Source organism: Carlito syrichta, unplaced genomic scaffold, assembly GCF_000164805.1.
Source record: "Carlito syrichta isolate Samal-C Ts95f unplaced genomic scaffold, Tarsius_syrichta-2.0.1 Scaffold309858, whole genome shotgun sequence".
Classification (NCBI taxonomy): Eukaryota; Metazoa; Chordata; class Mammalia; order Primates; family Tarsiidae; genus Carlito; species Carlito syrichta.
The window spans coordinates 488,924-506,108 of NW_007253954.1; the positions used below are offsets into that span (position 1 = coordinate 488,924).

Below are 17,185 nucleotides of genomic sequence, written 5' to 3' on the forward strand. Positions count from 1 at the left end.
TGGGCAACAGAGTGAGACTCCAACTAGAAAAAAAAAAAAAAAAAAAGAATGGCCATCATTAATAAAACAAATAACAGCAGATGTTGGCGAGGATGTGGAGAAAAAGGAACACTTCTACACTGCTGGTGGGAGTACAAACTAATACAACCTCTTTGGAAGACAGTGTGGTGATTTCTGAAGGAACTAGAAATTGACCTTCCATAAAAAATACATTTTCGGTTTTAAAAAAGATAATCACACACTTCAGGCTGGGTGCACTGTCTCATGCCTGTAATCCTAGTACTGTGGGAGGCTAAGGCCAGAGGATAGCTTGAGCCTAGGAGTTCAAGATCAGCCTGGGCAATATAGTAAGACCTGGTCTCTACAAAAAATTTTACAAATTATCTGGATCTCCCAGCTAAAAAGCTGGAAGCCTGAATTAGGAGGATCACCTGAGCCCAGGAGATTGAGGCTGCAAGAGCCATGATCATGCACTGCACTTCGGCCTGAGCAACAGAGTAAGACCCTGACTTAAAATAATAAAAATCATCATCATTCATCAGCATCATCATTATCATTTATCATCATCACACATTTCAAATTATGCAGAACTGCTAGTAACAGCCTTGGAGACAAGTAGAGCTATGCAGTAAGCCATTTAGAGCTGGCTTGGATAGCTAGGAAGAGTAACAAGGTATAAGTGACACTAGTAAAGTGAGTCTCAGATATCCTTCTTAAAAGAGGGTATCATGCTGACTTGGAAACTGCCAAAGATAGAATAGGCCATGAATGCTGAGGGAGGTGGACAGAAAGGCATTGAAAGTACCCAGAGGTTCCATGCCTGTGGAAACACAGCAAAACATATGCATTTCCAGGGTGATGAGATTACCCTGGAAGGTAAGGGCATGTTCCTTGGAGGCAGCCACTGGTAGAGCAGCTGAGGAGAGGAGGGATGGTGGTAGAAGCCTTCCAGAACTTGACTGGGTTTAAAGAGGAAGATGAGGTCTTGGCTCCACCAAAGGTGGGCTTTATTGGAAGGAAACAGTCTCATACTGTAGCAAGAAAGTAGGGAGCTCCTAATTTCAAAGTTGAGAATCTTACCCTGATCTAAGCCCACTCTCCCTTCCCCATCCCATCTTGCCACATCCTTCAGAAACCCTCTGCAGATAACTGGCCCAAGGACAGCCAGTGCTTTCTGATATGAATAAAAGAAAGGAAGCAGACATGTGTCCATACAAAAATACTAGGGGCAAAGCTAGTGAAAAAGAACAAAACTTTAGAGCAAATGAAGAGCTCCCAGAAAGATGATGGCATGGAACAGATAAAAACAGTGATTAAACATCCCTCTATGAATTAAAAAAATAATTTAATAGAGGAGCAAAAGAAGATTATCAGTATGGAAATGTAGGAACTCAAGGAAGAGACGTCAGGAGGTGATGACCAGACAATAGGAAGAGGTGAGTCGGAAAGTGGCACCAGTCAGGAAACAAACAGAGAAGAAAGTATGATACAAATTACTACAATATCAGAAGAAACAGAGTGGAGAAGAGTCAGGGTGGAAGGCATTCCTCCATTGGTTGTAGCTTGTCTGGGTGCCTGGCATTCTTCTAAATGCTAAAAGACAGGCAAAAACCTCCACCCTTATAAATGCTAGTGAGGGGAGAATGAAAATAGACAAGATAAACAAGTAGAGCATGTAGTATTGAATGGTGATAAAAGCTATAAAGAAAAGTCAAGCAGGGAAGTGGAACAGGGTGAGTGTATGTGTTATAGTCTGTATGCCATTGTAAATAGGATAGTCAGGGAAGGGTCCAGCCCACACTCAGTAGTGAAATGTGCTGCACAGACACCTGCAGGAGGTGACCCCGGGCAGAGGGCATGCTAAGCGGCAAGGTCCCAAGGCAGGACTGCCCTATTTGAGGAGTAAGAAGGGGGCAATGTTAAAAATTGAGGCATGCCAGAGGCAGTAGGGAGTCCTCTTCAGGAAACAGATGCTGAGATGGAATGAGGAGTGCAAAGGCTTATTAGGGAGTAATATCTGTGAAAAGACTGGGTAGGGAAAGTTTTCATGCCATTATGTAACCCAACAAATGACAAACTCTCTCTGGGGAGCTCCAGAACAAGAATTGACCATCCAAAGAGCCTTGTCTTGAGCATTGGTGGCTATACCCTTGCACTGCCTTCTTGCTCAGTCATTGACTGAGGGCCACCCCAGAAAAGCATGATATTGGCTACATAGCTGAGGTAGACCTTGAAGGAGCCAATCACCAGAGGTGTCAGCTCAACCTACTCCTCACAGCAGGGCAGTGAGTCCTCCCTGGAGGGAAGATCCAAGTGAAAGATCCCCAAGTCTGCCACATCCTTATAAGGACATTTGTCCTTTGCTCTGCCTGGGCTAGGAAGCCATTGGAGGGTTCTGAGTGGCAGGCTGAAATAATCTGAATTTTGTTTAAATAGGATCACTCTAGTTGCTATGTTGAGTAGAATTTAGGAAAGCTAAGAGTAGATGCAGGAAGATTAATTAGAGAATTATAGCAAAAACCCAAGTGAGAAATGAGGGTAGCTTGAACCAGAATGGTAACTGAAGAGGTAATAAGACATGGTTGGCATCTCAACTATTTCGGATGACAATGCTGACAGAGTTCACCATCATGCTTACTGGTGAAACAATGGGGTACTCCCCTTAGAGTCACAAGTAAGATAAGAAATAGGGATCCTATTTAACATTGTACTCAAGTTTCTACGATGCAATTAGGCGAAACAGAAATATAAGACTCTGCAGATGAGACAACTGGTAGATTGCAAACACTCAAGAAAATCAATTGCAAAACCATCCCAGACAGGCCTCCAGCCTATACACTGCTTGATAGGCTGTGTGTCTGCATGTCCATCCACGCTTAACTCACACAGAAGTGTGGACCGATGGCTGCCTATGTACCATTATATAGCAGTAATCTCATTTTCCCTTGATAATCACCATCCATAACCCCCGGCACATTGTAATCTCATTTCTGCCTTTGGTTTAGTGGTATGAGGAGCCCAGAGTGGAAAGGAAGCAACCTCAGATTTTGGTTTATGAAACCATTGTTGTGCTCTTGGTGGAATCATTCTTCTTTCCACTAGTCAGACCTCTAAACCAAAAGCCCAAAAGTCACAGGGAGGAAAAGCAAAATCATTAGGTTTAATAGTGACAAGAACCACTCTGATCCATACATTCTAAAGAAAACATCCGTGAGTATTAATTCAGTTAGTTACTCGTTCAGAATGAAAATTCCCAATTGTTGGGAAGTGTGATCTCCTAGGAAGTGCTGTGACTGGATTTTCCATGGTCTTTAGCTCTGATGTTTGGGGCCCTCCACCATAATCTTCCTGTCAAGGCTTACCACAGATTTTGTACATCATTCTGATCCAGTATGGGGATGCCATTGGATCTACTGGGCCCTACAACCTTGTATCTGGCAGGATTTGATCAGAGAAACAGACCTACCAGGAAAGAGGCTTATGATAGGATTTGATCGTCTGCAATTGTGGGAGCTGGATATGCAGTCTAGTGTCAGGTTCACATCTGGGGCTGGGACCTGAAGTCAGCAGGGCGGGTACTTGGGAAGGAAAGACAAACAGGAAGTGAAGTGAAAGCAAAGACACTGGAACCCATGGGAAGAACTGGAACCCACAAGTGTAGACTAGAACCTGCATCAGTTTCTTTCCCTTCCAAGACTCTAACCTCAGGGAGGTGGCAGATCAGCAGCTGATGGTCCTGACCTAGATATAGACGTGGCTCAGGAATCAGAGATGCATGCTGAGGAAGGATCTTGAAGATATGAAGAAAGTGTGGGCCCTACTGTCTGTCCAGCTCCAACAACCTGAGCCTGTAGACAAGCAACACCTTGTCTGAGCAATGCTGTTCCTGGCTGGCACCTCACATCCTCTTTCAAAGCATACAACAAGAGTGTGGTTTTTTGGTCAGGGCAATGCTGGCAGCCTGAGCTGTGTGCAGGCACTGGGAATGAATTAATGCACTTGTATGTATAATTGTAGTCCCAGGCTACTCTTTTTTTAGAGAACATAGTATAGATAATACAGGATTGAGTTTCTTAATTCAGGCTGCTCGGTGTTGCAATCTGCAGAAATGTACTCCTCCTCCTACATAATGATATCTTTTGAATTATGGTGGTTTTGGATGCATTTCTACCTTTGTGTATTTATTCATAAGGATTCTAATGGCAGTGTGAGAAAGAACATATCAGGCCAGTGTATCCACATATTAGTTAAGGTCTGAGAAAGCTGCTCTATCAAAGAGATGCCAAAACACAGCAAAAATAAGCAAGATGGGTAAAGGGTTAACAACCACCTTTCCTTCTTCATTGGGAAACTGACCTTGTTCATGACCTCTGTTCATATCCTCTCAGGTTAACTTTCTGGCTCCTTCCCCTAGTAGGCTGAAAAAGGTGACATATCAGGCAACATTGCTTGTATAACAAGGACCCCTGATTTGTACACTGCCTCTTGACTGAACTAACTCATTGGAAACCATGGCATTGGGCTTTCCTGGGTGTGATGGCTCTTTCAAGTGGGTATTTTTTTTTATGATGACTCTTTCAAGTGGGTATCTCCCTTTTAGGGACCTAGAAGGCATGCCCAAGAAATGTTGATTCCTATTTGAACGTGGGGCTTCTAAGCCAGGAGGCTATCATGCCACCTGTGTGAGTCTCTTTTTCTTGCATCTGAGTTCATTGCTTTGGTGGGTTCAAGGGAAGTAAGTCTCTCTGGTCTGCTAGTTGTGAGGACGCCTCTCAATGCAGAAGCATGTCTGGCGTTTCCCTGCTAAAAAACACAGCATTTCCTTCAAATTGTATGCACATACAATTTGGATAAGAATTAAAAGTATACTGAAAGTGTTTAAGAGTAAACTGGGTCAAATCTTGTGAGTATAAACATCTAGTTGAGAAGATGCCCTTGAGTGGTCATTGCTTGTTTCTCTTTCCTGATACATGCCAAAGGGAAGGGATCCAGACTGGCAGAGCAGCTCTGCCGTCCTCAGCATGAAGTTAACATCTATGGGTCAAGTGGTAGCTTCCATTCTTATCCTTTTCCTGCCAGGAGAAGGAAGAAGGGGTCAACAGGGAACACAGCCATTCCTGTTGCAAGGACAGACCCTGGAAGTGCCACACACGGCTTCTGTTCACAAACTCTTTGGTTGCAGCCATCTGCAAGGGAAGCTGGAAAACCACACTAGCTGGCAGCCATATGCTCAGCACAAACTCAGGAATGCTAATATTAAAGGAGGAGAGAATGGATGGTAAATATCAGCTAGCAGTCTCTGCCTTAGTCACCATTTAAAACCTGTTCTGATTTACTAAAAGAGCCCCAACTATTATTCCATTTTAAACTACATAAAACTTAAGTTTGAATAAGCAAACAGGCATCTTTATGTTTTGCTTCAGGTACCTTTTACCCATTTATTGGAGCATTATATCCCATTATTTCTACTCCCTCCCCATTTCTTACATCCACATTTCATAGAACTTGTGTATTCTGTTTTTCTGCCCTTTTTTTTGGTAAAATATTACCAAAGGAAATTTTCTCAAATATGTTTTTGGGCTGTGTATATGATAGCATTAATAGAGATATAGAACAGAAAGGATCTTTAGTGAGCAAATTGAATCTTATTTCCTTACTTTACAGATTGCCAGAGAGCAGGTGAGTCAGCCAACAAATATTTATTAAACAACTAGTATGTACCACATAACTTTCTATGCACCTACAGACAAAAAAAGATGAAGACAGACAAAACTCTCCCCCCTCAAAAAACTTATATTTTACTCTAAATTATTGTATGAATTAGTCAAAATCATACTTCTCAATTAGCTTTATTTTCTTTAAAGGAAATATTCGTTAAGAAAGCACAAATTAACAAAGAAAAGGAAGAAGAATTAGTTGAATGTCTTCCACAACTTCAGGAGGCAGAAGAAGAATATAGCAAAAAACATAGAAGGTTGGAAGAGCTGAGTAATATTGTTACAGGTACATATGAAGCATTTAGTAGTTAACCTCAATTCCAGGTAAGATGTCATTGCTGTTGTCTCGCATAAAGCGAGTCATCAATCACAAGCCAATGGTGACACTCATCCAGCTTTTCCCATCATCTTTAACCGTCTATTCTCTAGTTTTTGCCTTATTTGTTAATTTCTCCTTCACACTACAATTCTACTGTTGCTATTGTCAATTTTTTCCTTCTCTCTTTTAAAGACTATTTAAAATTTAAAATTAGAAGTTCATTATATTATGTTCTTTCTCTCCATACTTGGCAAAGGTAGAACTAATTTATCTGCTATCCTGTGGAGAATTGTTTCTGTTTCTTAACATGACCTTGCAAATTATATCTTATTTCCAACTATAACTTTAACCATTTATCCTCAGATTTTTTTCACTAACTTTCCCCAAGGGCAGAGACAGGTAAGAAAGAGTGTGTCTCAGATCTGGGGGTTAGTAAAGGATGTGAAATATGTCTGAAGATAAGCATATTTTGAATTATATTACATAGAATAATCATGCATGTTTAATAAAAAAATAATTATTTTCTCCACAAAACTTAGATGTGATCATTCAGCTCTGAACCCAGCATTTCCTCATCCAGAATCATCCAGAGGTTTGAGGCTTATCATGCATTTGAGGAGAAAAAGATAATTATTTAAGGAGTCTGTGCAGATCTTTAAGTAGTAACAGTTTCCAGAATTCCAGAATTCCAGTATCTTCTGGGCATAGGAATCAGAAGACCAGGATCAAATTTATAGAAAGGACTGAAATGGTAGCAAAAAATGTCCATTGGCATAGGAATGACTGACTAACAAGGACAAATATGGGGATAGAAATTAAATTGTCTGTGTCAAAATAGAACAACATATGGAAACCTAATATGTTCAAGTGTGAAATAAACTAATATTCAAAAGGGAATAGTGATTACTGCTAAGGAAGGTCGATTCCTAAGAATATAAGAACATTACAATAATAAGTACCTGGGTAATTGCTATAGTTCCTGGTCCTCAGTTGGTTTTCCACTTCTTGTCAGGTTTTCATTTTGTCAAGTTAGGTAGTTTTTCTTGACTTTTTGCCACTTTCACCCAGACTTACAATGCTTACCTCAGTGCCAGCTTTCTATTTCTCCAACCAGTCCTCCTATCCCTTCTTGTACTAGGCAGAGGAGATAAGAAACATGGTAAGTATAAAAGAAAGAAGTACATTGCAAGTACTAAATCTCTTAATGTGAAGAAAAGAGAGAACATGCTGAAGTAGAGAAAAGAGGGGGAGACAGGAGAAAGGAAGGAAAGGGAACTTAAGAGCAGGAAAGTGTACTCCTCAGCAATTACACTTACAGAAAACAGAATGCCTGAGCTCAATACAAGCACAGTGTTGTAACTTTTAGTTAAATCTAATGAATGAAATACATGTGTATATCTTTGCTTCCTCATGAAACTTTGCAAAAGTGTGTTGAAAAGTTTTTAAAAAGCTACAAACCCATAAGTACTAGAGACTGACAGAGAAGATATTTATTATCTGCTGATTTATTATTATTTATTATCTGATAATAACTAACATTTTGGGAAGGTGTAATTGGATAGAGGTATTAGCAGAGAGAAATATGAATATCAAGAGACTGAAGACAAAACTCTCCCCCCTCAAAAAACTTATCTTTTACTCTAAATTATTGTATGAATTAGTCAAAATCATACTCCATAAAGACAAAAAGTTATCTCCACAGAAGCTAGGAAGTTACAGGCATGAAGTACCTTGATACTGTGAAAGTTGAGGTGAGTTACGAGCTGAAGATTTGACTGAAAGTCTTTACAAAGAGCAGTTAGACCTCCAGGTCAAATCCTGTCTTTGTGCAGCAAACTCCTTCTCCTCAGTGATGACAAAGAAATTGGACCAGATAGTTCCAAACCACAAGGCATTAGATGTGACTGGGGGTAGAAGACAGATGCTCTTCTGAGATTCTCTCCACTGCTCAGCATGATGAATGCTGCCAGCCAGTTGTGCTGTGACTCCTCCGTAATCCCTTACCCCACCCTGAAGAAGGAGACTATTGGGTCTTCCTCTAAGGAAACTGAACAGTTCAGAGAAAAGCCCCACAGCAGCACAAAATGGCTGGTCCCTTCCTGACCACGTGTACAGTGAAGCCCATCCCAGAGTTGAACCTTTTAGTGTCTCACTCTTCAATGGGATTGACAAAGACTACTAGATATCTGAAGCATCCAGTGTGGAAGACAGAAACCAAAGCATGGGCGCAGTGGCTCACACCCATAATCCCAGCACTTTGGGAGGCTGAAGTGAGAGGATTGCCTGAGCCCACAGGTTTGAGACCAGCCTGGGGAACTTGGCAAAACCTCATCTCTATTAAAAAAATAATAATAATAATTAGTCGGGCGTGGTGGCACGTGCCTGTCGTTCCAGCTACTTGAAAGGTTGAGGCAGAAGGATCCCCTGAGCCCAGCAGGTCGCGGCTTCGGTGGCCATGAACGTGCCACTGCACTCCAGCCTGGACGACAGAGTGAGACTTCAACTCAAAAAAAGGAAAAAAAAAAAAAAAAAAAGCATACAGAACAAGGGAACATGGTAGAAACATGGCCGATAAGAATCCTTTAAAAAGTTTTGTTGGTTTTTTTTTTTTTAGAGAAATAAAGATATTGCATTTATGAAAAAAGTACAGACTGCTTAAAAGAAAGAACAATCGGAGAACGATAAAGAACTTAGACATTAAAAGTATAATAACTAAAATTTTAACATTCAATAGGAAAATTAAAAGAAAAGTTCAGGAAATTTCTCTAAAAATAGAGCAACAACAATAATAAAGAGACAAGAGGAGAAAAGGGTAAGAAAATTAAAAGACTATTCTGTGATGTCAAATATCTAATTAACAGTGAGACAAATAAAGAACAGAAAAAAATAGAAAGGATAAAATTATCAAAGAAATAATACAAAATTATCTTAACTGAAGAACATAAGTTTTCAATTTGAAAGGTCCAATCAAATCACCAGAACCATATTTAAAAGAAAAGACTAAGCCACATTATTGTGGTATTTCAAAAGGAAAGTTTCTAAAGTCTTCTAGAGAGAAAAAGCAGATCTCACACAAAATATTTGAAATTCAAACGAGTTTACACTTCTAAACAGCAACATTATACCAGAAGTTATAAGACAGTGGTCTCCAAAATTCCGAGGGAAAGTAATTTCAACATTAGATACCTAACTAAGCTGTCAATCGAGTATAAACATAGACTAGAGACATACAAGTATTTAGATGTGCACGATCTCAAACATTTATCTCATTTACCCTTTTCCATAAAGCTAGTACAGAATTTGCTTTTAACAAATAGAGGGAATAAATCAATGGGAAAAAGTAGACTAAGAAATTCAGAAATCAGGAGGTCCAACATTTTAAAAAATGCAAGGGAAATTTCAAGAATATAGCTATAAAACAGGCCCAAAGAGGACTTCTGAAGGCATAGCTAAGAGTGGCAAGGGAGGGGAGATAAACTGAACTAATAGATTTGTTAATGTGTTTGATTATACAAGAAAGAATATTTAGAAAGACTTTACAATTCTTTTGGAGATTTTGGTATGAATTAATATGTAAATGAAACACTGAACACATTTTTAATTCCAGGAAAGACAAAAAAATTATACAAAGAAAGGAAATATAGTGATACTAATACCATTTGGCGCATTAGTGAATAATCCTTACATTTTCATAAAGCTCTGAACAGTTAACATGTATTTAAGCAAAAACCATACTTTATAGGGAGGTTAGAGGGAAGAAATGAAGAGGTTGTGAGTATAAATGAGGAGATATGGGGATGGAAGTAAGCATGCATCCTCTACTACATGAAGAAGTAAGTAGAAAATATCCCAAAATGATACATCAAGAAATATTCATATATGCATTTTTTAAAGAAAATTGAGCTAAATGGAACAAGAAACACTAAAAATAAGTTTAAAGTGGTGATTCTGAGGAACCAGACACAGGGGTAGACATAGCATTGTGGAGCACCTGACAACTGGTTTTTGTTTTAAGTCTTGTAATAGTATTTGACTTTTAAAACAGGCTCGTGTCTTACTTTGATTGGTTTGTTTAGCTAAATACTTTTTAAGATAATTATATTTTTCTCTTTTCTCTTAATAGCACAAAAACAGGAGGAAAATTTACTGAATAATTACATTTATCAGTTTACGAGGGACTTATCAAGATACTTGAATGACATGGTAAAGGGTCCATGTAGTAATCCTTTCTCTTATTAGAATATTGGCATATACAGCCAGCAATATTTGCCTGGCACCACTGAAGTTTTATGAAGTCTACATTTACTAAACGTATCCTTTCAATGCTGATGTTTTAAAATTTTAGTCACAACACACATACACACACATATATATGAATATACATGTACACTTAGATACATATGTGTGTTTATATACATACAGAGAAAGAGGAAGAGAGGGAGACTGGAACCAACTAACATGTGATATTGGAAAAATCAGTGAGGGGGACCTCAGTTTTCTTATTTATAAGGGGAGATTTGATTCTGCTTTTTTATTTTTTTTGAGTTGGAGTCTCACTCTGTCGCCCAGACTGGAGTGCAGTGGCCGCTCCCGGCCACCGCAGCCTCGACCTGCTGGGCTCCGGCGATCCTTCTGCCTCAACCTTCCCAGTAGCCGGAATTACAGGCGCGCGCTACCACGTCCGGCTGATTTTTTGATTTATTGTAGAGACGAGGTCTCGCCATGTTGCCCAAGCGGGTCTTGAACCCGCGGGCTCAGGCAATCCACTCACCTCAGCCTCCCAAAGGCGCGGGATTACAGGCTGAGTCACCGAGCCCGGCTGATTCTGCTTTTTAAGGAAGAGTGGGTAGAGATTGTGAAGAGGAGTGGATAAACTAGGAACAAGTAAAGAGGTGTTTACTACTTTTTAAAAATTAATAATCAATAGGGTTAACAATACAGTATATATGTGGAGTTGCTTAATTTAAAATGGAAACATCTTATTCTTTGAGATACACTGATATCAAAAAGTAATTCTTACTATGTTATGAAATATGAAGGAATATGTAGAGAAAATTACAAGTATAGTAAATATACAGTTCTATGAAGGAGAAAATTACAAGTTTAATAAATATACAGTTTCATTTTCTTTATAAGATGTTGCTGGTGATGATTCTACATGAATAAATATCAGGTTATTTATGATAGCACAATAACAGAGAATCAGATAGTATTCAGTAGAGGAAACAGTAGAAAATTCTGAAAAATCTATGAAGTATTCTTTTTCTTTCAAGAAACATTATCTTCCTTTAGAGGCCTCAATAAATCCTTCTCCATTTTTGCCAGATAGTTGTTCATTTATCTAAGTACAGTTGCCCTCATTCTCTATGGGGGGTTTTGGTAATCAGAATCCCCGTGTATATTGAAATCCATACTCAGCCAAGCTCGGTGGCTCAGCCTGTAATCCCACGCCTTTGGGAGGCTGAGGTGAGTGGATTGCCTGAGCCCACGGGTTCGAGACCCACCTGGGCAACTTGGCAAGACCTCATCTCTACAATAAATCAAAAAATTAGCCGGGCATGGTAGCACGCGCCTGTAGTTCCAGCTACTTGGAAGGCTGAGGCAGAAGGATCACCGGAGCCCAGCAGGTCGAGGCTGCGGTGGCCGGGAGCGGCCACTGCACTCCAGTCTGGGCAACAGAGTGAGACTCCAACTCAAAAAAAAAAGAAAAGAAAAGAAATCCATGCTCAAGTGCCTTATATAACATGGTGTGGTATTTGCATATAACCCAGGCATAGCCTTTGGTATACTATCATTTCTAGATTACTTACAATACCTAACATAATGTAAATGCTATATAAGTAGGTGTTATGTGTATTTTTTATTTGTATTATTTGTATTGTTATTTTTTTATTTTGATTTTTCTGAACATTTTCAATCTGTGATTGGTTGAACCTGCAGACCCAGAACTGACAGATACAGAGGGCTACCTTTATTTCCTATTTTATGAAGTTGTCTTGGCCGGCATCTAGGGTTCTTAGCTTGGGGTCCACAGATAATGTTAATGAATAATGTTCATGAATCAGCTTTGGGGTTGACAGGATTTTCTCAGGAGAGATGTCCATAGTTTCAGTTCAGTTATTCGAGAATTAATGTTGAATTCTGTTCTGAGTGTGATATAGGCAGTCTAATACCCTGCTTCCCTGATCTTTGAACTCTGTGAGATAATTGTGGCTTTTATGTTTGAGCAGAAGGCAGTACAACAAGAGTTAAAACAATTACGAGATCAAGAAAGCACAAAAACCAAAGATCATTTTGAAATTCTAAAGAATTTAGAAAATGAAATCTATATAGATGACCAAAAAGCAGACCTCTTGCTCCTGGAAAATAAAAGATTAAAAGAAGTAAGTTCAAGGCACCTCACTTTGCAGGATGGTTTTGATTGACTGATTAGAACTGTAACTGTTATGAAAGAAAAGAAGAGAATAGCTCTTAAACCATTTTTAATGAAGCATAAAATACCTACAGAAAAGTACCCAAATCATAAATATACAGGTCAGTGAACACACCTATGTAACCAGCATCCAGATCAAGAAGCAAAGCATAACAGTATCCAGACATTCTCTGTCCCTTCCAGTCACTAACCACCCCCACAAGAGTACCACTATACTAACACCATAGACTAGTCTTGCCTGGTTTTGAACACTGTATGTGTAGAAATGATACTGTATACACTCTTTTACTCAACATTATGTTTGTGAGGTTTATCCTGATTGTTGACGGTAGTTTTAGTTCTGTATGATGTTCTATTGTATGACTCCAGAACAATTTATTTATTCACTCTACTGTTGGTGGGTGTCTGAAGAATTTCGAAGTTTTGGCTATTACAAATAGTGTTGCTATGAACATTCTACATTTGGTAAATGTATGTTTACCAAATTCATACATTTGGTAAACATACATATTTCTGTTGGGCATACATCTCAAGTAGAACTGCAGAGCCATAGGTATACATGTCTTCCACTTGATACTTATCACCAGCCTCTCAAAGGAATTGCACCAACCACCACTCCCACCAGCAATGCACCATTTGCTCCAAATTCTCATCAAAACTGTCCTTTTCAATGTAACCATTCTGGTGGCTGTGTAGTGGTGCCCCACTAATTTGCATTCTTCCGATGACTATTGCAGCAACTGTTCCTATGATGTTGGCTACTTGGATGTCCTTCTTCGTGAAGTGCCTGTTCTAGTCTTTTGCCCACTTAAAAAAATTATATTGTCTGTTTCATACTGATTGTAGTTCTGTTATAGCAAAGGAATTCATTTATCTAGCCCCTAAAATTAAAGTCTCAACTTTAATTTTAATCTTAATCGCAAAAGATTGTTTTACTTATAATTAAGAGGTACTTATTTTAGTGTTATAAATGTTATGTTTAATAAGTCTTATATGACTGATTTTTAAAGCCCAAACTGTTGCATTCAAAGCATATATTTTTTCAAAGTACACATATATACTGTTATAAAACAATAATAACAAAAGTTTATACAATTTTTTCTAGTTTGAAAGACCTGGATTAAATTCTGTCACTCACCAGTGACACAGTTTGACTCTGGGCAGATCACTTAACTGTGAACTTCTTTTTGTCCTCTTATAATGGGAATAACTTCTAACTCACAGGGTTAATGTGACTGCTTTGTAAGCTGAAAGTGCAAGAGAAATGCAATTTTTAAAATTTTTGGTAAATCATAATGACCTCATGGAATACCTGAAATGTCAGAGGGACTCCATCTCATTTAATGTTCATGATAACTTTATAAAATAAATAATGCATTATGTCTCCTTTATAGATAAGGAGACTAAGGCTCTATATTTTCTTTTTAGATTTTTTTTTTGGAGTTGGAATCTCACTCTGTAACGCAGACTGGACTGCAGTGGCACGATCATGGCTACCACAGCCTCTACCTTCTGGGCTCGGGAGAGCCTTCTGCCTCAACCTCCCAAGTAGCTGGAACTACAGGCATATGTCACCACACCAGGCTAATTTTTTTTATTTTTGTAGAGATGGGGTCTTTCTTTTTTTCCTGGGCTGGTATCAAACTGCTGAGCACAAGCAATCCTCCTGCCTTGCACTTCCAAAGAGCTGAAATTACAGGCATAAGCCACTATGCTTGGCCTTTTTAGAATTTTTCTTAGCTGGAAAAATAAAAACAGACAGTCCCACAGCAATGTGACTTTACATAAGAGGAACTGACGCTGCCACTGGCTAGTCCAATGGCATGAAGAAAACTCCTTCACCTCTCTGGGTAATTTTTTTCATCTGTTAAATGGCAATAGTTATCCCATCACTCTCGTGTGTTATTTTGAAAGATAAAATAGCATAATAGTTACTAACGTACTATGAAAAGGTATTTGTGTTCCAAAGAGCCTAGGTACATACCATTTTCATTAACCCTCACACAGGCAACATGTCTTCATTCTTCTAGACCTGGAAACAAACTTGTTAGGAAAATATAGATTATTTTTAAAATTGGAATTTTTATTGCTGTGTTGGCAATGCGTGAACAAATGTGTATTACAGAAAAACTAATTCTTAAAATCCTGTTTTGTGCTTCAATATACTAGTTACTGGATAAGGCTGTTCTGTTTTCTTATTCACTCACCACTGTTGTGTTGATCGCATTCTTTCATTTTAAACACCTACTGAGTCCCAAGGATACGGCAAGGCCTAGTGAACACAGAGATAAGTAAGATACTGCCCCAGCTCTTAGGAAGTTCGTAGTCTAGCTGAAGAGATGCACATGTAAGTGGATAATTACAATTCAGTATGTTAAGTGCAACAATCTGGAGAGAACTCATACAGTGCCTCAGATCAAGGATACATAGCCACACCAAATTAGGAGCTGGGGGAAGAAGCCTCACCTGGGTATCATTAGTATAGAGGCAGGATTCATACCTGGGAAATGGGTGAGTCTTTTCAGGGACAGTGTGTTGAATGAGAAGATAACCGTGGAGAAAAACAACTTTGTGACCAGCTCACACTTGTAATGCCAGCCCTTTGGCAGGCTGAGGCAGAAGGATTGCTTGAGCCTAGAAGTTCGAGACCAGCCTAGGCAATATAGCAAGACCTCGTCTCTACAAAAAATAAAAATAAATAAATAATCTACACGCCTGTAGACCCAGCTACTTGAAAGGCTGAGGCAGAAGGCTCTCCTGAGCCCAGAAGGTCAAGACTGCACTGAGTCATGATCATGCCACTGCACTCCAGCCGTGCCAATAGAGCAAGACCCTGACTCAAAAAGAAAAAAAAAAAACTTTGAAGGAGTGAGTTGCTGAAGAGGAAATCAAAAGGAAGACTAAGAGAGAATTTGGGAGAAACATGAGAATCCAGGTGAACTAGGCAAGTCTTTAAACAAGGATCCATGTTCAAAGAGGGGCAAGAATGATGCCTTGGACTTGGCTTAAGGTGGCTTTTCACCAAGTAAGCCACAAAAAGACTGACATAAGATCAAAGATACATGAGTAGATCCCATAATGCATGCTTATAAGTAGTCCTATGCAGCAGTCCTGTGTCTACCACATCTGTGGCACCAAACACTATTTCTAAAATTTGTATCAGTAGTTATAGTATTTAACTATTTCTTTATTGAAGCTGGACTAGAGTCAAGTTTATCCAAATCTCATCCTTTCAGAGTTCCCAGAGATATTAGAGTTTCTGAGCACTGGGTAGTCAGAACAGAAAACCATGACTTTAATGACCTAAGTCACCTGTTACTACTACTACCACTGTCACCCAACCCAATAAAACATCTGACTTGAGAGAGAAATTCCAGTGGTCTCTTGACCCAGTCAATCATTTCTCTGAGGCCTTAGGTTAAACTCCAGTCTGGCCACATTAGTGCTTTGTGACAGCTACTGTACACATTTTGCATAAGGAATATTTTTGTTGTGGACATGACGCATTCAGGTAGAACACCCGTTAATGTCTTTTCTTGTGGAAAATTAGACTTGGAATGCCATGTTTATTTGGATGTTGAAATGCTTACTAGGAAGCAGGATCCTTTATCTCTCTCCTCAGAAGGAAGCTTGACAAGGGCATTTATATTAACCACTATTACCCTTGAACCTAGGACAGTGGGTGGCACAGAGGAGGAATTTATACATTTGCTGAGTGACTACATAGAAATTAATCTTACTAAACTGCTAAAAGCAATCATACACTTTTAATTTTCAGTATATTTTATACATGAAGAACAACATAGCAAAATACAGAGAAGGACAAGAAGCCCTCACGCACACCTCAAGTGACCTGTCTCAGCAACTGATAGCCCAGCAGGGTAAGTCAGGTGTCATGGATGCTTTTGACAAATAGCTTTTATTTTCTTTAAATCTATTTTATTGGGACTGGACATGGTGGCTCATACGTGTAATTACAATGCTTTGGGAGGTTAAGGTGGGAAGATTGTAGGCCATGAGTTTGAGAGAATTGACATTTTAACAAAATTAAGTCTTCCAGTTGAAAAATGCAGTATGCGTCTCCATTTATCTAGGTCTTCTCAACAAGATTTTGTAGCTTCTAGTGTAGTATCAGGACTGCCCTTAGACTTGAGTAGTTAGAAGGATTTGCAGGACTCGGAAGTTGTTATACTTGTGGTTTTTGTTATTACAGTGAAAGATATGGAGTAAAATCAGCAGAGGGAAACACAGAGGGCAAAGTATGGGGGAAACCAGGCACAAGGTTCCTGGCGTCCTCTCCCAGGGGAGCCACAGGGATGCACTGATGTCCCCAGCAACAACATGTGACCAGGCATGCACGTGTTGTTGACCAGAGAGGCTCATCCAAGATTGGGTGTCCAGGGAATCTATTGGTGTCAGTCTTGTAGGCATGAGGTGCCCATGTGACTGGCCTCAGCTACTCAGACATCTGAGATGCTCAGATGGGGTTTCTCCTTTACTCTGTAAGTGTGGTAAGTTGCACTGGTTAATTTTTGAATGCTCAAACAATCTTCAATTCCTGGCACAGTCCATTTGTCCCAAAGCTTTTTCATTTATTTGTTGTTTGTTTGTTTACTTATTTATCTGTTGCTAGCTTCAATTTGCTAATCTTTGTGCAGACGTTTGTGTCTGTAAGAACCTCCGCTGTCCCCAATTCCCTCTGCCTGTGCTGTGGTT

General features: G+C 39.3%; 1 protein-coding gene across 1 annotated transcript in view; it reads left to right on the forward strand.

Moving 5' to 3' along the window:
- Nucleotides 1-17,185, forward strand: part of CCDC175 (coiled-coil domain containing 175) — a 69,581-nt gene that overhangs the window by 42,643 nt on the left and 9,753 nt on the right. The window contains exons 14-17 of the mRNA XM_008068058.2: nt 5,865-6,003; nt 10,160-10,239; nt 12,267-12,419; nt 16,248-16,350. Of these exons, the coding sequence (XP_008066249.1) occupies nt 5,865-6,003; nt 10,160-10,239; nt 12,267-12,419; nt 16,248-16,350 (475 nt within the window). The remainder of the gene's footprint in view (nt 1-5,864; nt 6,004-10,159; nt 10,240-12,266; nt 12,420-16,247; nt 16,351-17,185) is intronic.